This window comes from Pocillopora damicornis, chromosome 3 (genome assembly GCF_964200805.1).
Source record: "Pocillopora damicornis chromosome 3, jaPocDami1.2, whole genome shotgun sequence".
Lineage (NCBI taxonomy): Eukaryota > Metazoa > Cnidaria > Anthozoa > Scleractinia > Pocilloporidae > Pocillopora > Pocillopora damicornis.
In genome coordinates, this window is record NC_142672.1 from 30817475 (window position 1) to 30842711 (window position 25237).

General features: G+C 38.2%; 4 protein-coding genes and 1 pseudogene across 6 annotated transcripts in view; 1 reads left to right on the plus strand and 4 right to left on the minus strand.

Moving 5' to 3' along the window:
- The window catches only part of LOC113680733 (EGF and laminin G domain-containing protein), a 438917-nt gene that overhangs the window by 311710 nt on the left and 101970 nt on the right, over positions 1-25237 (minus strand). The gene's annotated exons all lie outside the window — the stretch shown is intronic.
- LOC149049342 (uncharacterized) lies at positions 1696-3582 on the minus strand (annotated as a pseudogene).
- Positions 6025-11437, minus strand: LOC113665095 (arrestin domain-containing protein 3). Its single transcript, XM_089202285.1, has 6 exons — positions 11074-11437; positions 9437-9663; positions 8831-9038; positions 8132-8292; positions 7263-7500; positions 6025-6428 (listed from the first exon to the last, which is right to left on the minus strand). Exons 1-6 carry the CDS (start codon positions 11297-11299, stop codon positions 6355-6357), a joined length of 1134 nt encoding a protein of 377 aa, XP_089058411.1. The 5' UTR covers positions 11300-11437; the 3' UTR covers positions 6025-6354.
- LOC113665093 (DNA repair protein XRCC4) lies at positions 11694-20161 on the plus strand. Its single transcript, XM_027180749.2, has 13 exons — positions 11694-11920; positions 12744-12892; positions 13582-13617; positions 13865-13963; positions 14752-14817; positions 15183-15239; positions 15544-15598; positions 16625-16654; positions 17173-17236; positions 17663-17714; positions 18586-18704; positions 19287-19385; positions 19940-20161. Exons 1-13 carry the CDS (start codon positions 11791-11793, stop codon positions 20022-20024), a joined length of 1041 nt encoding a protein of 346 aa, XP_027036550.2. The 5' UTR covers positions 11694-11790; the 3' UTR covers positions 20025-20161.
- Positions 20046-25213, minus strand: LOC113665092 (uncharacterized). 3 transcript variants are annotated; one of them, XM_089202195.1, is made up of 8 exons: positions 25106-25201; positions 24322-24470; positions 23945-24060; positions 23045-23243; positions 22834-22931; positions 21998-22304; positions 21566-21680; positions 20046-21197 (listed from the first exon to the last, which is right to left on the minus strand). In XM_089202195.1, exons 3-8 carry the CDS (start codon positions 24044-24046, stop codon positions 20747-20749), a joined length of 1272 nt encoding a protein of 423 aa, XP_089058321.1. In that variant the 5' UTR covers positions 24047-24060; positions 24322-24470; positions 25106-25201; the 3' UTR covers positions 20046-20746. The 3 variants fall into 3 exon arrangements, with proteins under 3 accessions (XP_089058321.1, XP_089058319.1, XP_027036549.2); XM_089202193.1 differs by having other exon boundaries at positions 24277-24470; XM_027180748.2 differs by lacking the exon at positions 24322-24470 and having other exon boundaries at positions 25106-25213.

Genomic DNA, 25237 nt, shown 5'->3' on the forward strand with positions numbered 1-25237 from the left:
CCAAACATGGAGATCGTGTGTATCCCAGATAGGTTATCTTATTTTCCCAACCTGGAGATCTCACAAATTTGATACTGGTTATTCCATTTTCCGACAATGGAGATCTCAAAAATCCAAGAATGAAAATGTAATTTTCCAAATATGGAGACAATATTAATCCTTGAATGGATTTTTTATTTGCCAAGCCTGGAAAATGGAAATAATATCCTGTTCTGGATAATTTACTATTCAAAGTTGTATTTTTTTATTAATCCTCTCCTGGATATTGCAATTTCCTTTTTTTTTCCAGTCCTGGCTATATAAGTTTGCCAGGCTTGGAATTTGTCTTAACCCTCACTGGATATTTCTTGATAAACCAAACTTGGGGAAATTGCATTTTCTCCAAACTTGGTTTTTTCTTGAAAACCAGGAAATATCCAGGCGAAAACCAAGTAAAAACTGGATTGGATTTTTCAAATTTTTTCCTGTGATTGTTCAATCGAGATTCCCATACTTACTTTTTCGGGAGCAACTTACATACTATCTATATATAAACCTCACGAAATATACCGCTTTTTGCTTTGTTCACCTTGTTGGTCCGTGCTACCGCAGTCCCGTAGTCAACATAATTTACATACCAAAGCAAATGAAATGAACGCAACGCAAAGCGTGCTACACATGAATATTCCTCGTTCTTTTATCCATGTGCCGAAACAAGCAAGTTAAACATGAATATACCTTGTTCTATTATCCATGAGCCGCAACGCAAAGCGTGCTACACATGAATATTCCTCGTTCTTTTATCCAAGTGCCGAAACAAGCAAGTTAAACATGTATATACCTTGTTCTATTATCCATGAGCCGAAACAAGCATCTGCATATTTCTCGTTTTACGCAATACCAATTTTTCAAACGCTTTGAAAAATAATATATTACAACTTTTTTGCCTTATTAACATCATAAATTTCACAACAACAAATTTATACAACTTCTTGGCCTCATTTACATCATCTAATTTAACTTCAACCACAATTTATAACAGAAACCGGTGCAAGAATAATAACGAAGCTCATCGAGGCACGATTAACGCTTCAAAACTTTGTCGAAAATTGTCTATTACGCTTTAAGGCATTGTTTGCTTATTGCAAACAACGGTATTGTTCAATCGAGATTCCCATACTTACTTTTTCGGGAGCAACTTCAGAATACCCCGCAACTGACTCGCCCTCTTTAAATCTACAGGTCCACGGACCCGAAGTGAATGAATAAGTATTAAACTAAGTGCTACCGTGGTCCGCAGTGTTCTACTAAAGTGCTACCGCGGTCCGCAGTCCCGTAGTGGATGAATAAGTTATGGGGTAAGTGTATAATTTAAGTGCTACCGCGGTCCGCAGTCCCGTAGTGGATGAATAAGTTACGGGGTAAGTGTATAATTTAAGTGAACAAAACAAAAGCGATATTTAATGCAATAAACTTGTTTTAATAGTACAAAAAAGATTGACATAACATGTTTGTGGAATTGTGATTCATCGCTCATTTAGTACAAGCTATTTGTAAAACTATAGTTTCTTTACTATGAGTTAAAATGTTACAACGTTTCCTTATAATACTAATGGTGTTCTACCGGAATTAATTGATGAACAATGTAAAGAAAATGAATGAAAGTTATATGTCCATGTTCGTTTTCGTAATGAAACGGAGTTGTTACTGCTACAGTTAATTTGTTATGTAATTGTTCGTTTGCAGATAATCTCTCATTGGTGCCGTAATGTCATTATGCAATGGCTTTGCAAATGCCGTGTCGAATTCGGTTGAATTGACATTGGTACTGTTCGGCCAAGGATTTGGCTTGCTCTTTATAAATACCTTGCAGGTGCTTCTTGCGCGCGGAACGCGGAACTCAACAATTCTTCCAAAACCATCCTGCATCAAAGACTCCGTGGCGGCATTGAATTCATCTTCGGCAATTTCTCGGGCTGATCTTTTTCCATGTTTAAAGGAGCGATATGACACCACTGGACCTTGGGAGATTAAAACGTTGTCACGGACCATTTGTGTAGTGGGTTGTTCGATGGTTTTGTCACATGCTGAGTTGGTGACCTCTTTAAGAAACTGAAAAAAAAAAGAAAGAAACTTTGCATGTGAAAAATTGGCCAGCGATTTCTGATTCCTTTTGGTTTTGTTTTGCACTAAAATAAAAATGGAACGCGCTTTGGCTCCAGCGCTTAAAAGCATTCGCTTAGAGGAAATAAATACAACTCAAAACTCAAAGCAGACCGAAATGTGTAAAGTTGTCTAATGTGAAGTTTATATGAAATAATTCATATTTTTGTACTGCAGTTGTAGATGAAAGTGAAATGTGATCATCGCAGTAAATTTTCCAATTTAACCCTTTGCGTACCAAGTGGCCATATATGGCCACTTAAATACAGACCCCATTCGGGCGGCCTGAAAAGAGCACTTTGAGGGGCTGGAAACTAATACTACATTTCAATGTAAATTACATAAAGTCGTTAATTAGTTTTTTCGAGGATTTCTTCCATCGAGCTTGTTTTTGGGCGAATTTTGAGGCTTTTTGTGATTTGGACGTTTTGAACGGGGAGATTTAAAAATGGCGGCTCTTGAAGGTGATGCTGAACTACATTTCGACGATCAAAACAATGTTGAAATTCAATTTATCGACGAAGAAGACTTGCCTTTAGCGAATTTCATCGAGCATCGAGCCTCTGATGAGGAATTTTACTCTGGTGCATCGGAATCAAGCTCTGACGATTCTAGCGAAGAGTTGGAAGAGGAAGATCACACTGACAACGAAGTGGAATTGGATGAGGAAGATTGGTCTAGAGAAATTGGACGCAGAGTAGATATTGAGTTTAGTAAAAGTAAATTTTTAATGCACTTCCCAAATATATATAGTTTTATAGGGTTTTGTTGTAAAGAGCAGGCTTGACAAGCATTCTTGTATAATGTACTCATTTTTGTGACAAGCAATTGGAAAGAAGAAGCCTGAAAAAAAAAAAAAAAAAAAAAAAATCAGGGCTTCAACGGGATCCCGTTGAAGCCCTGATTTTTTTTTTTTTTTTTTTTTTTTCAGGCTTCTTCTTTCCAATTGCTTAAATTGGAAAATTTACTGCGATGATCACATTTCACTTTCAAAGTTGTCTAAGTTATGACTAAATAGATTGTTGGTCTTTGCGCGCGCAATTTCTATCAGCGATTAGAACACGGCAAGTATCTGGTGCTAATAATTAGAACATAATTGTTATGTATGCGTAATAAAGGTAATTAATCCAGAAAGGAAGTTTGTTGTTTTTTACGAATGCGTACCTGACATAGTATTTCCTTCTGCGTCTCTAGGTGAGTTACGTAGGGTGCAGCGTTCTCCAGGGTTGCTTTCGTGATGGTAGGGTCTGGTTACGTCGCTGGAACACCGGCCAACAGCTCTGTCATGGCGTGGTTAAACACGTGCAGGGCGCAGGCTACTCTGGGAATGAGTTCCGGAGTCTTCGATTTAGGCGGCACTTTGCCCTCTCTTATGGCTTCGTTTACCTCCGCGACAAACTGGTCCATTTTTTTGAACGATGTAAAGAAAGTGTATGCCATCAATACAAGAGAACATTAATTCTTTTAAGTGTATTAGACAATATTCGAAAAAGTGTAGAACATTATCTCCTTAAAGCGTAATAGACAATTTTCGACAAAGTTTTGAAGCGTTAATCGTGCCTCGATGAGCTTCGTTATTATGGATAAAAGAACGAGGAATATTCATGTGTAGCACGCTTTGCGTTGCGTTCATTAGCGTTCATTTCATTTGCTTTGGTATGTAAATTATGTTGACTACGGGACTGCGGTAGCACGGACCAACGAGGTGAACAAAGCAAAAAGCGGTATATTTCGTGAGGTTTATATATCGATAGTATGTAAATTATGTCGACTGCGGGACTGCGGTAGCAGGATTTGAAAGTTCATTTCAGTTGCGGGGTATTCTGAAGTTTAGTTTTGAGATATGCCTCCGTGAATTCTCAGCAGTGCAAGGAGAAAGCAACTGCAATACAACCTATTTCACTTTCTGGCACTTTCAGGTGGCTTCAGACACTTTAAAACACTTTCAGACACTCAGTGGTGCAACCCGCACCGATAGATCAAGCCGATAGTTGTTGGCTTGTGAGAGTGCAGTAACTCCTTTCAGTGTGGTACAACCCGTACAGAAGATTCAAGCAGTTAAATGTTGTCTTTTAAGAACGTAGAAGCTCTTGCACAAGCTGCACTTATAACACAAGCCGGGTCTGTGTGTGTTGGCTTGTGTGAGGGGAACTAACTCGTGATACGATCACCTGAAAAAACTTACTCGAGACCACGCTTACAATCAAGATGGCTGACTCAGATGCGCCGTACAATACCACGATACTAGACCACGTGACAGGCGCTCGACTCTCGTGTTCAGATAAATAAATAAATCCGATCGTGTCATAGTGTGGCTACACACGTTGTGTAAGCCACACAAAAACTAGCAGTTTCTAATAGAAAGCGAAGTGCTGTGAGGTTAATTCAAGGTACTTTCGCCGCAAAACCAGATAAAATTCACCATTACAAAAGGCAATTCCCACTTCAGCACACTACAAAGCATGCAGTCCATTCTGTCAATGCTACGCATGATTGATTCGCTACCGCTGACCAATGTACTGTAGAAGTGTTCACAGGAACAAACATATTTCTGCGGCCCGACCAGAAATCGAAATCAGAACTGGCTGTAAACTCTTGCCAGGACCTACGCGCCACAGAAAGCCCGTTAGTGTTGCTGCTCGCTCGCAGCAGTTATCTGTAAGAGAAACTGGAAAGTTGGATAACTTGGTCAAATTAGTGTTCCTTACGCAGAGAAATTGTCTTATTTTATGTACACATACCCGACCCATTTTCATTTTTTACTGACAATTTATGATTTCGTCTCTGTCATTGTCATTCATTTCTTACGATGTAACTACCAAGAATTTTGTCTTTGATCGATTGGTGTTCTCTAGTTGATACTTTTCATAATTCTTGTCAATTATCGCTTCAGAACTTAAACATGTTCAAGGAAATATTGCTTTACAATAGTGGTTACTCTGAAGGAAAAGGGCGGTGCAATAACCCTCCCGCCCTCCGTAAATTGTGTTGTATAGGATGCACTGCCATTTGAAGGTATAGCCTTTACGTTCTTCTTTGCATGAACTTGGAACACTATTCCATCTATTATATCAAAAGGAGGAAGACATTGAGATCGATGAAGATCGAATACTTGGCAGTTCGAGTAATAACCTAGGGCTTTATTCACTCTTAGTCTGTCCTATTACGGTTAATTTGAAAACGTCCATCGTTTTTTCCCACGTTTTTTCAATCATGTTTTCCAGATAATAATTACATAAATTATTTGAGCAGAACGTGCTTGTTAACAGATCACGCTTTTTTTTAGTGTCTTGTTTAATCTACAATTTTTAGGAAATTCACATTTCCTAGGTCACACGATTTGGCAAAGGCCTTAGCATAATCACGTATCCTTGTTTATTAAATTGGCTCGCCACAATCATTGAGATTGGAGCCCTAAATTAAAGGTAAGTGAAGATGTTTGGAAACTGCCTTTTGTTTCGAAAGGGGGACACGGGGGAAAACCCAGCCCCGCCCCCCCCCCCTTCCACTTCCCTCGTCCCACAAGGATGCGAGTCTTAAAAGCCTTAATCAGAGCGATGAAGTACCACTAAGCCATTAAGACCTCATCAGTGAGGTCATATAGTCAATATATATATATATATATATATATATATATATATATATACGTAACTATGGGGGTTGTGTCTACCTTGGCATAAAGTGCTCAATGCTGTGGTAGCAGAGCTGAAAGTGAAAGAATCAAAGAGGACGCATCGATTCTCTGTTACTCTGAGTTTGGCGCCTAAGGCGCGAAACTCAGAGTAACTGAGAATCGATGCGTCCTCTTTGATTCTTTCACTTATATATAAATATATATATGTATATATATTACTTTCTAATACATATAAATGAAAATGAAACTTATGTGTAGGGCATTCACTTGTCTTCTGTGAAAAGATTTAAAAATAACTTTAGCAAATGAACCTCAATTTTCTAGCGTGCATGCTCTTACTGATCATGGAAAAGACGTCAACAATGCCTAAAACTTAAGGCGGCATAGTGGCTCACAATGGTACAAACACTAATAAAATCCTCTTTACACAACTTTTTCGCATCACTTCCTCTTGAAGGTCTTAATTCAATTAAAAAAAAATTCACACCAAAAAGCTGCAAAATATACATGGATTATATCCCCTTTCGTCTACTAATTTTTGTTGTTGTTGTTGTTGTTTTTGATGGTGTTTTACGCCATTATATTCTGGTATATTGATATGGCTGGCCAGTGTCAGACCCACGTCTCTCGCTGCTTCTGACGTCAGGCGGACCTAAAAACAACAGGCAGAGTTCGAGATGATAATATGTGACAAAATAAAACCCGCTATGGGAACTTTGTGTACGAAACAATCCTACTTGCAAGACCTGCGCATTCCTGCTCCTATTAAAGCCGTGTTTGAACTACGTTTTGTTTGAGTTTATCCAACAACTAAGCTGGATATTAGCGGAGCTCGCAGAGCGTAACCCCATAGTTATACAAAATAGTAGTAACCCATCAAGCCGAAAACATTTGGATGTACGATCGTACGACCGTACAAGGTGCTACTTTTAACATGCGTGGTCAACTGTACCGCGGGCACGCAAACGCCACGGCTTTGTCCAGTAGTCCAGTGGTCAGTGCACTGGGCTCCGAGTCGGACGACCCGGGTTCTAGTCCTGGCCGGGGCAAGGCGTTGTGCCTTTGAGACGTGCGGGGAAAAAAAATGCGAGCTCCGCTTTTAGGCTTGGCTAAATCTATATATTACACAAAGAGTGATAAGTACCCATCACATAATATTGATAACAATAATAAAAATAATAATAAAAATGATGAAAATGACAAAAGTGAAAACAATTGATTATAACTATTACAAGAATAATCTTACAGTCGTAATAATAGTAATCGATGTTTTAACCGCGTCTGTACAAAAAATAAACAATTCAACTGCGTGTTTGTCAAGTTTACAGCGCCGTAGCCGTCAAAATATCATAAGGACGTCATCACTCATATTTCCTTACCATTTTGACGTGTTCTGCGATCTACAACAAGGCAATGCGAAATATGGATTCTACTTCTTGAATCAACAGTTTCAAATAAAACGAAAACTCCCACTGTATTTACTTACGATTGGCCTGTGGAGCAGGTGATCCATCCCAAACAGTGTTCCTTTCTCCCTCAGTCGCTTCTTGTGCATCATTGTCTAGTTCTGCAGCAGCACGTGACGCAAGGTAATTAGCAAGGGCTATGTAGATGTGCTCTCTCAAGACTGGATCAACAGAGGGCTCGGCGCTAGGAGGTACTGTAGTTATCACAATTGGGAAGATTATTTCGGTGTTGAAGGCCTTCTTCACGCGTACTTTAAACTACATAGAATTAACAATCAAAAAGTGTTGAATTGACATTGGAGAGAACCATTTATCAGGTGTAACCGTGTCGGATAGTTTACCTTCATAAAAGGAAGGAGAACAATTAAAGTGAGAAGCAAACAGAAAAGCAGCATGGAATATGAGTTTTTCTTCCCGGGGCAGTTTTACGTCAACTGAATCAAAGAGGTCGAAAAAGGGGCTGGAAGTTGCACGCATTAGTGCTCAGCTGACTTACATCGTATTTACTCGAGCTGAAAAGCGCCAATGCTGCCTTACTAATTTTCCTAGGTAGCTGGCGGTCTTGGGTTTACTTTAAATGCCTTAGTAATGAGCGATAGAGCTAGAAGATTAGTAAGAGACGCTTGGGACGGAAAACGGGGGGGGGGGGGAGGGAGAAATTATTTCATGTCCCTAGCTTCCACGGCTTCACCTCGCGTTTTCACGACTGTGCCGCTCAAAGTTTTAAATTACCCACAATGCTGTCAACGGCAAAGGTTACTGGTGGCGATACCGACTCATCGGGAAAAAAATTTCAAGGAGAAGCCTTAAAACGCAAAGGAACAATATCTGTAAAAGTCTGGCCATGAGCTATACCCCTTCAACTATACCCTGTGAGACAAACACCTACCCTGATTGCGTACGAAATGTCAATGCATCCGAATCCTTTTGTCGTTGGTTGTACAGATGGAATGACGAGAGAATCAAACTCGACATTGGTTTGATCTCCAGGTGCTAGTTCTTGTTCTTTCTTTAGGATGTAAAGCTTCTCTGTTACTTTACGTGTTGTAGCTAGGCAAAAAGGCAGACAGACAAAACTTAATCAAGGTCCCTTCAAAAATGAAGCCACCACACAAATATCCGAGCATCATCATCATTTTTTCCGATAAATGAACTTAATTTCTACGAGGGCTTAGGGATGAATGGTTGACAGTGTGGAGAATCAGCAAAAAGACATTGGGAGTTAAAAGAATTGTAAAAATATTTTTTAAGAACGTAGAACAAAACACGGCACATAACTGGTGAGGTCAGATAGGCCCATAGATAGGGAGTAGAAACTTCCCTGCCCTTTCATCCCTCCTTCAAATTTTTCAAGCAATGTTTCATTCCTTAACCCCTAACATCCTAAGATCAGTAAGCAATTTTCCATACTCCTCCCTATTCATTTCCCTTGGTACTCAAAAGAGAATTGGTTGCAAAATCGAGAGCTCCTTTCGTGGCGATCATTTGCTTCTTTTTCATGAGCTTAATGTCACTTTGACTTAGAGGCGACAGTGTGAGGAGAAATTAGATGCTTGTCGCTTCTATTGGTGTAAAAGTTAATCCTTACCTTCCGGTGCCTTGTATAGCACTGTCTGTACAAGTTGCGCTTCAAAACCGATAACTGTTTTGCTGCTTTCATTATGAACATGCCCAGATATCTTGACCTCCTGACCAGGGCAATAAGCAAGACGTTCTATGCGGGCTTTGGTGTGCAGCTGACCTGAAGGGCAACATGGCCATCCCAACATACGATCTTCTTGTTTCACTCTTGGTTCCTGTCGACAACAAATGATCAGAGAGTATCCAAAACGTGGTGAGCGATCGCCGACATGATTACTCTAGGACTTTCAATTTTGATTTCTTTCTTCCTTCGTGAAATCAATTATAAAATCAAACATTTCTTCTTAGGAAAACGTGCAGCATATGCCGTTATTCAATAGAACCAAAGACTCATAGGGCAAAGAAAGAATCAGCAATGTGATCATACATCAAGTTTAGGACTAAAGACAGTCCGTTATACAATGCCTCATGCACTAAGGGACACGAAAATGTAAGGGATTCTAATTTGGGTTTGTTTTCGATGCGCAAAGATAAGTTGTGGTGGCTCCCCCCTCGAACCACATCTAGATGAGTTCCCTCTTGGGCCTGGAATACATTTCGAGCCAGTACTTACCAGGAATTCTGGATTCCTAGTCTGCACGCGCTCGACAATAACTAGCGGTGTGCGGGTATTGAGGTCAATTCTCCACGGTCGCTCCACCACAGCGTCTAACCAATATCGTACACTACCGTAGGTACCTTCAAATGATGTTGGTAATGCGGACACAGGAAGTGGGAATTGAAAAGGGAAATTGTAGTTTCCGGGTTGAAGCTTTACGTCACTTCCGTTTTGGAAAGGTGCTTTAAAGAAAATAAATTAAACGTTAGTTTGGATCGAAATGAATAAGATTAAGGTCAAATTAATAAATACAGATATTTTCAGAATATGTTAAACGCTGCCGAGGAGTTGATGTAAGAAAGTGTAACGCGCTTTTATTGGTTTGATTGATCGCCAATTCGCCAGTATGAACTGTCGGGGTTTTCTTCCTTTTTCTCTCGAGGTTCGATCGACCAGGCGCCGATGGGTCCAGAAAGATAATTTAATTTCATCTAGCTCTTGAACAACGACCTTCCAAGCAAGCAAAGTTATCGAATAGCTACAACCTTATCAAAAGGGTGAGAAAACTGAGCTAATCGTGATTCTACCTCTTTCCACTTTTTTAGTTATGTCCAATGGTGAAAAAGGGAATGGAGACACTGAAATCTATTTTGAATGTTTAGTGTGTCACTATTGCCATTCTCATGAAAAATCAAATTGAGAATTTTCGGAGTCTTGATCTACCTGCTACTTATCTCTTTGATTTACTGTTATGGCTGCTTGAAAATGGGCCTTTAATGAGACAGTAATTTTTTTAGAAGAAAACGCATCTGTTGTTTTCATATTTGAATTTGGGATTCTAGTGCTTCAAAGAAAAAATAATCTTCGTTTTGCATCTTCAAACGAGAAAATTTAATCAGTTTTCTCTCACAAAGGTGTTTATTGAGAAGCGTCCGAAAAACCGAGTAAGAGCGCTTTTGTCCAGAGCACGCGAGAAAGTGCGAGGCCGCCGAGGGGTCTGTGAGGGGTCTGGCACTAAGCCTCATACTGATCAAACAGGGAAAGCTGACATAAACAATCTAGTTGGCACACTATCGCGGTCGAAACATCAATTTGTGGGGTAACGCATCTACATTATCAAACAGTTTTTCATTTTCTTTAATTTAAATTAAAATTTTCTGTAACGCTGAAAATGACTCAATTAATTGGACTTTGGAACGAAAAAATGCTTGTCTTGTTTCGTGTTTCTTGAGACGAAAATCCCTTTTCACTACTTCAGGAGGATCGTTTGTGGGGAAGGAAACCGTTTAGTTGATGGAAAAAAAATATTAAACAAACAACAGAACTTGGACTACTCCCGCATTTTCCCATCTGAATTCAAATTAGCAGCTACTTAATGATACGAAAATGAAATTAGGCTCGAGCGAGAAAGCTTGCAAAGGCTGGGTTTTCTTTCACTGTTCGAAACCCCTTTCACACTGAGGGCTACATTCATACTTACCGGCAAAAAGTTGTTAAAAAAAAGATATTCAGATCTCAGGGTAGTGTTACAACAATGAATATTTTGAAAGACGAGTGACTGATTTGTGTTCGTCGTAAGTCTAACTAGTATGTTGCTAATTTAAAATGTTAAATTTTGAAAGTAGTCCCTCATAACACGGAGAAAATCTTACCTCTTCCTAGAAGAATTGACTGAAAGCTCAGATAGTTTTCTCTTCTGGCATAGGTGACTTTACCTGAACGAATACGCACATGCCCTACACCATGCAGCTCAACACGAACACCTCTCAGATTAATTTCTTTGTTTGTATTCAGAAGCAACACGCCAGAAATTGTATCGCCGGGCTGAAATACTCGTTTGTCTCCGGTAAGAGCGATTGCAAAAAGATTCGCCATCATTCATCACTTCCTTTGAAGAAGTTTATGCGAGCAGCTTGTTGACACGTTATCGAGACAGCGAAAGAACGCTTCCTCGCTTTATCAAAGCAAAACAATGGCTGCCACATAGGACAGGGGAAAGGTTATCATTGCGTGACCTTTCGAAACTTATAATTTGGGTAATCATGCGTCAAAGATTTGAGAGTTTTAAAGTAAACCTTATATTTAATACTTATCATCTTCAAGTTTTCGACCAATTTAAATTCAAAACAGCTGTGGGAAAATATTTATTTAAAAAATATGTTTTACAAAATCATATTGAATGCTCCTTCCGTGACATTTTTGAACCAATCGAATCATTGTTGATTGACAAATGTCAAACCTGTCAAATGTGATGATTTGTTGACTGTTCTCCAGTCCTCCCCTGGTCTATGCGCGTTTGCTATTCCCATCAAAGATATAGTAGTTTTCCTGGGTGATCTTCACAATTTGGATTTGTGAGGATCTCAGAGATGCCGCAGAATTTTACCAGAATCACAGCTGAAGATGTTAAATATTATCTTCTTGTAGAATTATTTGACCAAGGCAAAGATGGATTCGACCTCACCGTTTGCAATGGCGATCACGTTTGGCGCGAAACAGGTAAATAGTCTGAAAATATGGAACAATTATCATCCTCATGAAGGATTCCTCTTTATTCAGCCATGTATCTTGTTTAGAATCTGGAAATATTGGCAATACGCTTGCATTTTTGGTGGTCAATTTACTGGTTCCTTTTGTAATTAGTTCAGACAACCTGATTCAGGTAAGGTCTAATTAGGAAAATGACAACAAGTTTAACTGAATAATGGCTGTAAATATATGAAAATCATATATGTCCACTGCGGTTGAAGAAACGAATATAGAAGCGATCCTTGCAGCTATGAACACTACTGAACTAGTAGTTGAAAACAAGGTCTTAAAAAAAAAACCCACCCCATGGACCATGATACCCCCTGTCTGTCTTTGTGACAGTTGTAGTATCCACTTTGCCTTCACAGCCAATCATGTTGGCTGCTGTTAATTGTATTCAGTTAAAAGTCTAGGAAGTGAAGTTTTTCTGCCATAAACCATGCTGAAAACCCCTTTGGAAACATATGCTATATTACAGAAGGTTCCAGTGCTCTTTTCCTCATTTATCACAATATGATTTCAATTCCTTTTTTTTGGTTGTTGTGCTTTTGTTTTTTTCTGCTTTGAGATATTCACTGTGACAGTGACTGATGGCAGCTTTAGATAAAATTGAAAATATGACTCTGAACCTCAGGTGATGACTGAGATCATTTTTAACATCAACAGCATCTTTAGTTGGTGATTATTTCTGTTGTTATCATGAACTTAATGTGCAATTCAGGGGAGATGCTGTGAGGAGAAAGTAGATGCTAGTCACTTTTAAGGATTTACTTATGTTGTTTATTTTTTCAAGTTGATTCATTGACTGTTGAATCTATGGCAAAGACTGCTGATATGAGTGTTACTGAATTTGCTGATCAAACAAGCAGAGCACTGACAGGCCAGACAACAAGTCAGGATAATTTTGTCTTTCAAGCCAAGCCTAAAGAGACAAAGTTACAGGTTGGATAAAACCTTTTGAGGCATTTTTGATTAATTACATTTGGGTATCTTTAGATATCTGTTACAAATGACTAAGATGGAATAAAACTGAGTAGTTATGATTAAGCTATTTCCATTTCCTGAATTTCGATAAGAATAGAAATGGTAAGTGATTGATACAGACTTGATGTGGTGAGATGCTGAAAAAAGCTTTGTTCCCACAAGCCAGATTTTTGTTTTATTTTAGAAGAGAAACAGCAACATAAGTTAATATATATTTAATTTTTGTAAGCCCAGCTTTTTTAAAAGTTCAAGATGGCTTGAAACTCTCACTGGAAAAAGATAATGGAGGTTCTAAAACAGCATGATGTGATTTACAAAATAAGCATGTAAGATCTTCAAAATATATTATTGATATGTGTGCCAGAAGGAGAAGCAGTAAATTTAGATGTTATATACAACCTACTATAGATTCTAATTTCTCAATACTCAAGTCCAAATACTTTACCTTAAAGGGTCTTTTATCCAGTTAAGAAAATTTTAGCTTTCCATTCAAATAACACAAAGAAGGATAGGGAAAAGTATGCTGGGTATGAATGCAATGCTAGGGAAAACAGAACCAGTTATGGTTTATCAGGATTGTCAGCAACTTGACTTGAGGGAAACTACAAATAATGAGATATCCTCTAATTATTTTTTTTGTTTTTTAGTTCTCTTGGAAGATGCATATTGGTGATGGTGTTAAGGTAGTGAAAAGTTCAAAAGTCCTACAGACTTAGTATTGTTCTTAAACAGTAGTGATTAATGTATATTCAAGGTGTTCACAGGGGATATATTAAGGCCTAGATAAACTAAAGATATAATTATTTAATAACTGCATAAATAAGATTGAATTTTATTAACACATACATGTATATGACACTTTATTGTTGACTTAAGATATGTATTTTTTGAAATTAATATACAGTTATACATTATTCTGTCTCATTTCAGTTTCAACTGGGTTCTCTGACTTTGCCAAAAGTTAGTGACAGTGTTCAAGTAATCAAGAACATGTTTGATCTAGCTGTAAACCAGATGACACAGTTAAAGGTAATTGTAACTGATGTGTAATTTACTTTTAAATGAAACTGAAATGAATGACTAATGCTCTCTTTGTTACCTGAGTATAAAATGAATAGATATAGAATGGCACTAGATGGCAATTGTTTTCATAGACCTGGACTGCATGATACTTCATCCTCTAGAGTCCATTAACCCTTTAACTCTCAGATCAAATTTGTAATTCTCCTTACTGTCAATCATACAATTATTATGTTAGTTCAGAGAATTTAGTATTGAATCAACTTATTATTTCCAAATTGATATTTTTCTTTGTTCTCATCACTTATCTGGTTGATATTGTATTAATGCTGTAAGGAGAAATTCTGTCTTGGTTACTTATGGGAGTTAAAGGGTTAAGTTTCACTAGCACATTTAAGTTACAAAGTAGAGCCACCCCCTCTCCCCCCCTGTCACTGTAATTTGTCTAACTGTATACTGATAAGTTGCAGACTGCCCATTATACACCTGGGTGTGGAGACGCTCTCTGACTAAAGTGTGTTGTGCAAGATCACAACATAAAGATCAAGCCAGGGCTAATGAATACGGACTTATGCAAGCCATTGAAATGCCAGCTTACCAACTGCTAAGCTATGGCATAAACCTTCATAATTTAAGTCTCTTTTTCAAGAACTCTAATTAATGTAATCCCCATTGCAATAATGATTGTACTTGTGAAAATGAAAGATAAAAAATAGCAGATTGATAGCTATTTTTTCTAATAGATTTTCTTGAAAACTTGTTCATGTGTTCATACATGTATGTTTATTATCTTTTAGCAAGAAATGTCATCTTTGAGATCTGACAATACCAGATTATCTTCAGAGAGAAAAGATACCCTGAAGGTTAGCAGTCTTATTTAACACTTTAACCCTTAAGAGTGACTGACTTCTAATTTCTACTGGCATTCAAGAGTATCACTCTTGAATCAAATGTAAAGGTCATAAGAACAAAGCAAATAATCATTTATTTAAGCAGCTTTTGATTTTCCTTGTTGGTACCATAAGAAATGTAGAGAGGGAACAGTGTAGAGAACATGAATTCTAATCTTAGGATATACAGGGTTAAATCTAAAGAGATTGACTGATTGATTGACTGACTGGATAGTTTTTTTTAATGATTGATTGAGCCTCTACTTCTATGCAATAACTGTATAATTATTTAATATTAATTTATTCACTTTGATTAACTTAACATTATATTTTTTCAGCTTCTTGAGAAATGTGTCACTGCCAAAGAAGAAATGGAGAAAGATTTATTTGAAAAGGTTATTAAAGCTGTGACTTACTTTAATTTATTATCAGTAATCAGGAGATTCGTTCCAGTTCTTGAGCATGTTTTTAGCTCTTCCACTCCAAAGATCTCAGAGTCTCTGTCTATCATGAATTTTTTGTGATGATTTTAGCAAGTGTTTGAAAAGGTATTCATATTAATAGAATAATCATTTTTAGGCACTTCTAGACTTAAAAGGGTTGCTTTGATATTTACTGGTATTTGGCCATTTGAAAGTTAAGATTTGTTATTGTAAATCATTTTTTATTTATTATTATTATTACTTATTGTAATTGCAGTTTGCAGCAGTGCTAAATGACAAGAAGAGCAAGATAAGGCATTTGAAGGAGCAAGGTTTGTTAACCTTGTATTAACTGTAGATGGAATTCTGATTTTGTAAAATGATAACAATTCTTTATTTAAAGATTTTAGATATATGAAAAATTCACATATTTGCACTGCGGTGGAAAGATGAAATTAGAAGATCCTCGCAGCTAAGAACACTACTGAAACTAGTAGTTGTAAGTAGGACCTGAAAAAAATTTCAGGCCCGTACGGGATTTGAACCCATGACCTCTGCGATACCGGTGCAGCGCTCTACCAATTGAGCTAACAAGCCAACTGGGAGCTGGTCAATGAATTGGGTACAAATAAACATCCGAGTGAATGAAGATTTTAGATATATGAAAAATTCACATATTTGCACTGCGGTGGAAAGATGAAATTAGAAGATCCTCGCAGCTAAGAACACTACTGAAACTAGTAGTTGTAAGTAGGACCTGAAAACTACTACTACTACTTACAACTACTAGTTTCAGTAGTGTTCTTAGCTGCGAGGATCTTCTAATTTCATCTTTCCACCGCAGTGCAAATATGTGAATTTTTCATATATCTAAAATCTTCATTCACTCGGATGTTTATTTGTACCCAATTCATTGACCAGCTCCCAGTTGGCTTGTTAGCTCAATTGGTAGAGCGCTGCACCGGTATCGCAGAGGTCATGGGTTCAAATCCCGTACGGGCCTGAAATTTTTTTTTCAGGTCCTACTTACAACTACTAGTTTCAGTAGTGTTCTTAGCTGCGAGGATCTTCTAATTTCATCTTTCCACCGCAGTGCAAATATGTGAATTTTTCATATATCTAAAATCTTCATTCACTCGGATGTTTATTTGTACCCAATTCATTGACCAGCTCCCAGTTGGCTTGTTAGCTCAATTGGTAGAGTGCTGCACCGGTATCGCAGAGGTCATGGGTTCAAATCCCGTACGGGCCTGAAATTTTTTTTTCAGGTCCTACTTACAACTACTAGTTTCAGTAGTGTTCTTAGCTGTGAGGATCTTCTAATTCTTTATTTGTTTATATTCATGCAAATACTGCAGTAAAAGAGGCTTCTTCACAGCCAGTACAAGGTAAAGTGTACATAATGAAATAAATAATAATTTATGATAGTTATTTCTTATAAATCTATTACATGACTTTCCTTGATTGGAAAATGAACTTTTCCGAAAAAAATGTGACATTGAATAATTTATGCTTGGTCAGCTCTCTTGCCTGCAGTTCTTAAATGTCAACTTCACACTAGCTTATTAGGGGTAATTTTCTAAAGGAACTGAGTTGATAACATAAATCGTAATGAGTTTCCAAAGTGTCACACCAGCTTAGCCTACCAGCAAATTTCTCTCACAAGACAAATCTAAGCTTTGCCTTACAGGCATATAGGTTTGGAAAGCTGACCAGCACACCAGAAATCTTTAGTAGACATCCAAAGTTGAACCTTCAGTTTTTCACTGTTAACAGAAATACTGGTACTCAATTTCATTGCAAATTAGATTTGCCTCTAATTTCTCTGTTTTTAATTATATTAACCTTCAAATTTTCAAGATATGTCGCAGTTTTTCTCATAATATAATTATTATACTTTTCCCAGGTAATAATGAAACACTAGACTTAGCCAACAGAAATAAAGGAAAATCTAAAGGTACAGCCATCAGGTATAAAGCAGTTACTTTAGTAATAGACTGACTGTGAGAATGCATTTTGATTTTGCTTCATAAAACCAAATCCAAAGTAATACCAATGGTCAATTGGAAAGAAGTATCACAAGAAGGTGATCCAAAAAAACAAAACAAGCCAAATGCCTAATGTCCTGGAAAATGCCAGTGAACTAGTCAAAAATGGTTTTTAGTTTTGCATCTGATTGGTTGAGAAAGTGGCATGTCTATTGAGTTTTCTGCACAGATCATGTTGTGAAATAAAGCAAAGCCCAAGCAATCCTATATTACTTTGGGCACTCGGATGAAAATTGCTTTTAATCAATAATGATGGCTTAATTTTTAATGAAAGAAATGAGATGATATTTGTCACTTAAGATAATTTAATTAAAAAAGAGGCTCTCTTTTCATGTGTTATTTTCAAAGGCAAGAGGATACTGGTGATGACACAGACATTGAAAAAACAGATACAGAGGATGTAAGCTAAAGATTTTACATGAAGGGTTACTTTTTTGTTCTATTTTCATTTTAAATTAAGTACAAATTGACTCTAAATCTTAAATCTTGATTTGAGTTGGTTCTTCCCATAGCAAAGGATGTTGATGGGAAAGACTTGCTCCAGTAATCATGCCATCTGTAATTAAAACAATATATTAATAAATACATAATGATATAGTTATAATATGATGGTCAGTCACTTGAGTTAGTGGCAGTCTTTAGCAGCTTTTCTTGCAAAAACAGCCTCTGAAAGCATCTTATGATCATTTTATTTTGTCTTTAACCCTTTAACTTCCACAATCTGATTGTTAATTCTCCCCTCTAGCTGCTACACATATCCTTGTAAATTAGTTACAAGAAGGTGGTGCTAGATCAAGATAGCCGCTTCTACCTGATAAGCTCGAATATTCTCATTACCTTTTTGCTGAATAATGTATGGGTGTTATAGGGAGAAGTTTCGTGTTCATAACATCTGGGAGTTAAATGGTTAACACTTGACTGCAGGTTTTACAGTTCTTGTTACTTACTCTAGTTTACACTTCACTTTTTATTATTGTTTGACATTCATCACCATAAACAGAAATTACAATTTGGGTACAAGGTTGCTTAACCCTTTAACTCCTGGATCAAATTTGCAATTCTCCTTACTGTCAACCCTACAGTTCTTATAATGTTAGTTCAGAGAATTTAGTATTAGATCAACTAATCATCCCCAAATTGAGATTTTCATTATTCTCAACACTTATCTGGTTGATATTGTATTGATATTGTAAGGAGAAATTCTGTCTTGGTCACTCATGGGAGTTAAAGGGTTAAGTGGCACATTGGATGTGAATTTTTTTTCCCTGTAGTCACCTATCTCTGAACCTGTGAGAGGAAGGAAAAAGAAACCAATGTCTTTGTCTACACCATTAAGTCAAGCTTTGTTACCAGACGATGAAGATGAAGGAATTGTACCAACTGTGAAGAGGTAATATTTGGAAAAGAAAAACAAAAAGTAGGTATATTGTTATTGGAAGCTAAAGGATGGAGAAAGAAATACTGAAAAGACTGGTGACAAGTATTGGTAATATAGGGAGGTTATATTGAGTGTCGAAAGGAATTCAAGATGTCTTTCTATTGGTTTTGTTTAACCATTTGCCTTCGTAGAGTTAAAAGCGTCTAATTTCTCCTTAAAATCTCATCCCTGAATCAAACATTAAGTTTACGAGTATAAAGGAAATGATCACCAATTGAAGAACCTATTTTTTTGACAATTTCTCCTCGTCAGCACTATAGGAAATGTATAGAGAACAGTATGGAGGAAATTCATATTGTTGTTAGGGTGTAAAGGGCTGAAAGTCGTTCTTCGTACCAAAAATAACCTACGGATTTTTTGCTGGCGTTCTCTCACGTTTCAGGCAATTTAAGTGTCCTTCTTTTGTGATTTTTCTCCTGGTTCTTATTGGAAGTTATGATTACTATGGTTATGGTTTGAGGACACTCAATTGGGAAGCACTCTTGGGTTAATCTAAATTCTGTTTTCTTTTGTTTGTTTGTTTGTTTTTTTCAGGCGCCGTAAAAGGAAACCTACAGAATCCCCTGCAGTAAAGCTAATACTTCCCAAGGTACCCTCCGTCAGGAAGACGCCTAGCAGTTCCTCCGGGGAGAGGTGGGGGTGATTAACATTAAGACAAGTTGAGATGTTAGTCCTTGAAGGACGATGGGAAACAAGAGGCATACGTTTTGAATTTCGTTATTTTAAATTTCCACCAAACTGGATACGTAAATGTTAAATGTCTGCTAAATTTCAGCTAATTCTGTCGCAGTTTGTAAACCACAAGCCGCCCCTCCTTTTCGGCTTAAATCTGTCGTACGAGTCAAAAAAATAATAATAATAATAACAGTAAAACAATTAATAATTGTAGAAAGATTGATGTTAGCGCGCCGCGCGGAACTCTTGGAGTCATGCGCATGAAAAGTAGTCCCAACTTCCCGTGAGCCTCACTCCCAGAGTTCTACGCGGCGCACTAACATCAACTTTTGTCGCTGGTTTTTTTTTAGACTCGCGTTAAGGAAAGAGACGGACTACTCCTAGTCCACGCGGTTTATGAAGCGCAAAGCTTTCACTGGTGTCGCTCTTCCTTTCACCCACACTTCTTACTGTTTTGACAACACAAATAGCTTCAGACGCGCACGTAGTAGTTACATCTTTTTATCTTGCAGTTTGACTTCAAGTCGATCTCGCCTTCGTCAGCGATCATCAGACACATTACCTCCTGATGCAGAAGATTTGATGGCTGAGATGTAAAATAAATACGACTCATGTGGCTCATGGAATGGAGATGTCTTACGACAAGACATTGTAAACTTCAATCTCTCGCTCACCAATAACACAAATTGATTCAACGTTTGTTAAAAATGGGAATAAAACGTTCTGAAGCCTAATGTTGAAATTCTTTGTCATAACCCCACTGGTATGGCTTAACTTCCGCAATGTGGCACCTCTGTAACGAAAACTATTTTTTAAATACTTTGTGCTTGGTAATAGAACGTAAGTTTTTTCTCGGAGTCCCTTAGGTTGTAACTTTATTGCGTTAAGAGAATTTCGAAGTTGAATAGTCCGGAGCTAACCCATGTAGGCATTTGAATACCATGGTGAAATAAACTAACTTGTGGAACAGACATGCACATCCCCTTAACTAACATTAAAAACGGCTGAATGTGGATGCTTTTTCATACAAAGAGCAACGGCATTTTGATCAATCAGTCAATTAAGCTTATTATGGCAAATGTGCACCGCCTCTGGATGGGCGTCGAAAGGATTTTCTTGAAGGGGCTTCTTCGTCGGAAATTTATTGACAGGAAGATTGATTATTCAGCAATAAATCATCTTTTTTTTCTCAGTTTTTCTGTAACCTTAGGACCTTATCAGCTATTCCTACAAAAATAGCTTTTCCCGTCAAAATTCTTGGATCAGTCATAGAGGAGACTTACAGAAAGTTATAAACTCTGTCTTTGGGGATAGGATGCTTAGTTTTTGACAATCATTTGTTCAGGACCAATAGGAAACGATGCTGTTGTGTTCTCGGTCCCAGTCTCCGTAATAATCAAAGTATCGTGCTCTCTGTACCCGCCAGCACCAGGTTTTCCTTCGGGAACTACAATCATTGGCTCCATGGTAATGATCATCCCAGGCTCCAGAACTGTGTCCACGTGCTCGAGGAACTCTAAGCCCCAGTCTCTTCCATAGTAGTGAGAAAGAACTCCCGTGGAGTGTCCGTAGCCAATGACTCGGTATTGCAGAATGTCGTGTTCCATATAAATTTCATTCAGTTCCCGTGCAACGTCACCGCAGCGCATGCCTGGTTTGACTAGTTCCAGGCCTCTACGGTGAACCTTGTTATTGATCTCCCAGAGTTCCATATGTCGATCTGATGGCACGTGATCAAAGAATAACGTCCGCTCTAGAGCAGCATAGTTTCTATTACAAAACAAAAATACCAGCAAAATAAATAACGTTAGAAAATCAGGCAAAAAAGAACACTCGGAAAAAAGAACACTCGAGCGCACTCGAGGCTCTTGCTAGCTTACGTATTGACTCGATCCATGTGACAAACATCCTGCATACTTATCATATTCACGTTCTGGGAGATCGCAATGCTTTTGGACAGCGTTATGTACCAAGGATCGCAGGCTCTGACGAGATATTACTAGCATACTACGTTCGACCTGGCTGAATGTTTTGCGTATCAAAGCGGAGCCTCCCGCCGATCCGATTTAGTCATCATTTGTATAAGAACCTTTATGAATGTAAGAGAAGACATCTACTTTCTGAATAGATAGACTTACCCTGCTATCATTGGAAAGCAGTTCAAACTCAGGATATCGCCTTTTTGAACTCGTCGACTTGTAGGAAAGTTGTGTGCACCGTCTGTGTTTATTCCTGACTGCAGCCAAGACCACGCTAGATAGAAAAGAATGTACGCACAATGAGTAAAGTGTAATGAAAGGGGAGTAGATAACTCCATGATGGGTTATACAGGGAACTCCTCAAGTGAGGGGTACTTATCTCAGAAGTAAAAACAGGAGTAAAAATTTCACGAAGATATCTCTCACTTGAGTAAAAGAACTTTGGTATGCACCCCAGTAACATCCTTGAGTGTTGGGGTTATTTTTTGGGAGTTAAGTTAGATTTTTTGGGAAGGGCCCATCAATAAAGTTCAAAAAAAGCGTAATTAAAAATGTTCTGTTAAAGATCAAACCAGAATTCCGATAACTTACTATCTCGGATATCGATTTGTGGAAATGTTACAGCGACCTCCCGCATCATCGCACTATTTGAAGCGATCACCACTTCATACTCTGGGACACCCTCGTGTAAGGTCTTGATTCCTGCATACGCCCCAATCTCTGCTATTCGAGAGCCTTGACGGACTATTTCGACCTCCTCTGGAGACTTCACTCGTCGAATTTCCATGGCTGCATCTGCTACGTCGACAAATTTGGCATGCGGTAAGGCCTCTGAGAAACTTTGCAGCGAGGCTCCCATATCTGGAAACTCTACACCCACCGTCTTTGCAGACTGTAACTGATAGTTTTACAAAGAGGCGATAAATAAGAAAATATATACATACTCCTATGCAGGCATCTAAAATCAAGAAGTAGTCTAACTAATGATCTTGGAAAGGCAACTCGCAAATTTTCGCTTTAAAGCTGCAGATTCCCAAGTAGAGGGGTCAAACGAGATAAAAAAAGCTATTTTTCCAAACAGTCCTAAGAGGAAAGATAATCTGCAATGCGTGGAGGACATTTGAAATCAAAGTGCAACCATTGATTTCGGGAGATGAAATGGAATTAATTAGAGAGAGATTATTCCTAGTTTTATATGAGTGGTTTCGCTGTAATACAGGTGGAAGACAACACAAAGTGGCCGTCAGGACGTTGTCAAGGGCGACCACGACCACTTAATAGAGGTGAAAATATTTGTGACAACCAACTGCTTAATATGGTGCTGCTTATAATGTTAACAATCACAGCTATTTATCAAGTGCTTTTCTTTCTCAATCAAACATCTGATTATTCGTGTTATTAAACGAATTTTATCTTCTTTTCGATACCTGTTGTTGCATGGCGTAGTAAAAATTTTCCTTTTGCCAGTTGGTGTAGCTAATGTTATTGCAAGTTCCTCGTCTCCATGGAAACCCATAATCTACAGCTGTAAACAGACAAGACCCATCAGTCTCAACAAAAAAATTCTACTTGAAAAAAAAACTCTTTACTTTAATAGTAAAGTTGTTAATTGAACAAAGACATTTGACGGGTTCTTACATGGCGTAATTGTCAATGCTTTTTCGTCAGTAATGACCAAGGCGTATTGCCGTCCCATGGAACAGTATAGAAACTCGCTGAAGTAATAAATGTTGTAGTAAGAAGTGAACACGCATGCGTCAAGGCCATTTTTCTCCATGTAAGAACGGATACTGTTCAGACGCCGGTTCATTTCTTCAGAAGAAAATAGTGGTTGGGTCTGAAAATAGATTTTACATACACATAAAAGAACGTGAATCATGTAGAAATAAATGAATGGAGGAATGTAAGATTTTTTAATGGCGATCGACTCATTGAGAAATAAACCGAGAAAGTAAGATAGAAAGACGAAGGAAGGAAAGAGAGTTTTCAGAATTACCGTTACGAATAGAAAAAAACACTTTTGCGCTATAAAATAGATTAAATACTACGTAAAAGTAGTCCACAGTTTCAAGGTCAATTTTATTAGTCAACGGCGTTTTCTAGGGTCGTTTTTTTGTACCTTTCGTGTCAATCGTCGGAAATTCCTTCTTTTAGCGTCACAAACCACGCAGTAATTAATCATCGCGGAGGGGGGAGGGGGGGATGAGGACTTTGGGGGGAATCACATAGATTTCAGGGGGGAAACAACAGAGTATAAAAAGGAGACTATAGAAGATCACGAGAATATTACGGAGCCTTATTCGTCGCAATTGTGGTACCCGAGCACAATACGTTTTCTTCGCATCCTGCAATCTTCTTCCACTCAGATTAAGTTTGAGGGATCCACGCACCCTTCACCTCGGGATAGTCCTCCCGTTATCAGGTTATTAGTGTGTATTATTCTGAGGTTAGGGCTTCATTCTCAGACCTGTGCCTTTTTAAAATACAGAGAGCTTTTGGAGGGGTGACCGGCCGCTCTTAATTGATAATTTAGCTAACCTTTCCGCCATTGTGAAGCTCGAGGGTTCTCGGGAAGTAATCGTGTTTCCCGCGAAATAAAACTGGTGTTAATAGGTTCTTGAGTTTGCGCAGTGTTTTCATCCTAGCTTACGAATCTGTAAAGCAACCACACGATGGCTTTAATCGCAACAAAATTATGTTTAGATTAAAATAAGTAGACTTAATTTGAAGTCCATTAACTCACACGGGGTTAGAGTAAATTTTGAATGGGTTTCAGTTATATCACTGGGAAAGGTTTTTCTCCTCTTTCCTTTCGACTGAAAACTAACAGATGAAACCCCACAAACCGTAAATCAAAGACAAAATTTAACTTTTATCTTAATCCTGAGTAACGCTAATCAGCTGACCCAGACTACCCTGTAGGCAATCCGTCCTTTAAAACAACAGTTAGCATCGCTGCCCCAATCCCTCGCGGCTCGTTCTCCTTCCGTCTTCTCTTTCGTGCCTCGTTCAGCACTCGAAAATGACGAAAGCTCGCTAGCAAGCCATCTTCACAGTGTTCAGGCTGAAAAGTTGGAAAAATCGTAGTCTACATTTCATGTTCAAAGTTTTCGGTCCGAAATATGTCACTGGTTTATACTGTGTATGCCACTATTCATCAGCAAGTCATAGCGTGACATAGAAATCTCTTGGTTTCGCTACGCAAAATGCTAATTCAGCAAAGGTTTGAATAAAAAGTGTCGGCTGTGTATTTTTGAGAAATCCTTACCTTTATAACGAATCCCAAGTGGGGCTTAGTTTTCAGTCACTTCGCCAGCAAAAAACATCGGGGAATTGGGTAATAACAAAAATAGAAACGGCCTTAGAACCGTCCGGTGTTAGCCAGCTAGGTTTTACAAACGACTCAAACAGACAGTTGTCATGAATTTTGTGCAAGGCTTCTACTGATATTTGTCACACATTAAGATCGATTCTTAGCGAATATTTAAAAGAAAAACATGCTTTTTACATCTCCTCGGGTCACCTTTGGACACTGAAAAAAAGAAGACGAGTCCGCTGGTAGACAAATAATATTACAGGAGACATTATCAATCTTTCGTTCAACTGCAGTAGATTGCATGTCAACGGTACCATTACAATCTCGATGTATATCAGGCACTTATGTACGGACATTAATTAACCTTAGGCCGAGCTACAAACCTGATTACTGGGTAGCGTGGATTAGAGATGGAGAGTTCGCAAAATAGTACCAGAGCCAAGTTGCGTTACATGCCTGGATAAGAATGAACAATGAATGAGTTGCCTATTGTTTACGCACAGATTTCTGGGATC

Coding starts and splice junctions, on each gene's coding strand:
- LOC113665095 (XM_089202285.1), bottom strand. CDS start 11,299: ATGATGGCGAATCTTTTTGCAATCGCTCTTACCGGAGACAAACGAGTA. Junction 9,039..9,436: donor CTAGGAATCCAGAATTCCTG/GTAAGTACTGGC, acceptor TGTTGTCGACAG/GAACCAAGAGTGAAACAAGA. Junction 7,501..8,131: donor ACATTTCGTACGCAATCAGG/GTAGGTGTTTGT, acceptor AATTCTATGTAG/TTTAAAGTACGCGTGAAGAA.
- LOC113665093 (XM_027180749.2), top strand. CDS start 11,791: ATGCCGCAGAATTTTACCAGAATCACAGCTGAAGATGTTAAATATTAT. Junction 13,618..13,864: donor ATATTGGTGATGGTGTTAAG/GTAGTGAAAAGT, acceptor GTCTCATTTCAG/TTTCAACTGGGTTCTCTGAC. Junction 19,386..19,939: donor AGCAGTTCCTCCGGGGAGAG/GTGGGGGTGATT, acceptor TTTATCTTGCAG/TTTGACTTCAAGTCGATCTC.
- LOC113665092 (XM_027180748.2), bottom strand. CDS start 24,046: ATGAAAACACTGCGCAAACTCAAGAACCTATTAACACCAGTTTTATTT. Junction 22,305..22,833: donor ACTACGCCATGCAACAACAG/GTATCGAAAAGA, acceptor TAAAACTATCAG/TTACAGTCTGCAAAGACGGT. Junction 21,681..21,997: donor ACAAATCGATATCCGAGATA/GTAAGTTATCGG, acceptor TTTTCTATCTAG/CGTGGTCTTGGCTGCAGTCA.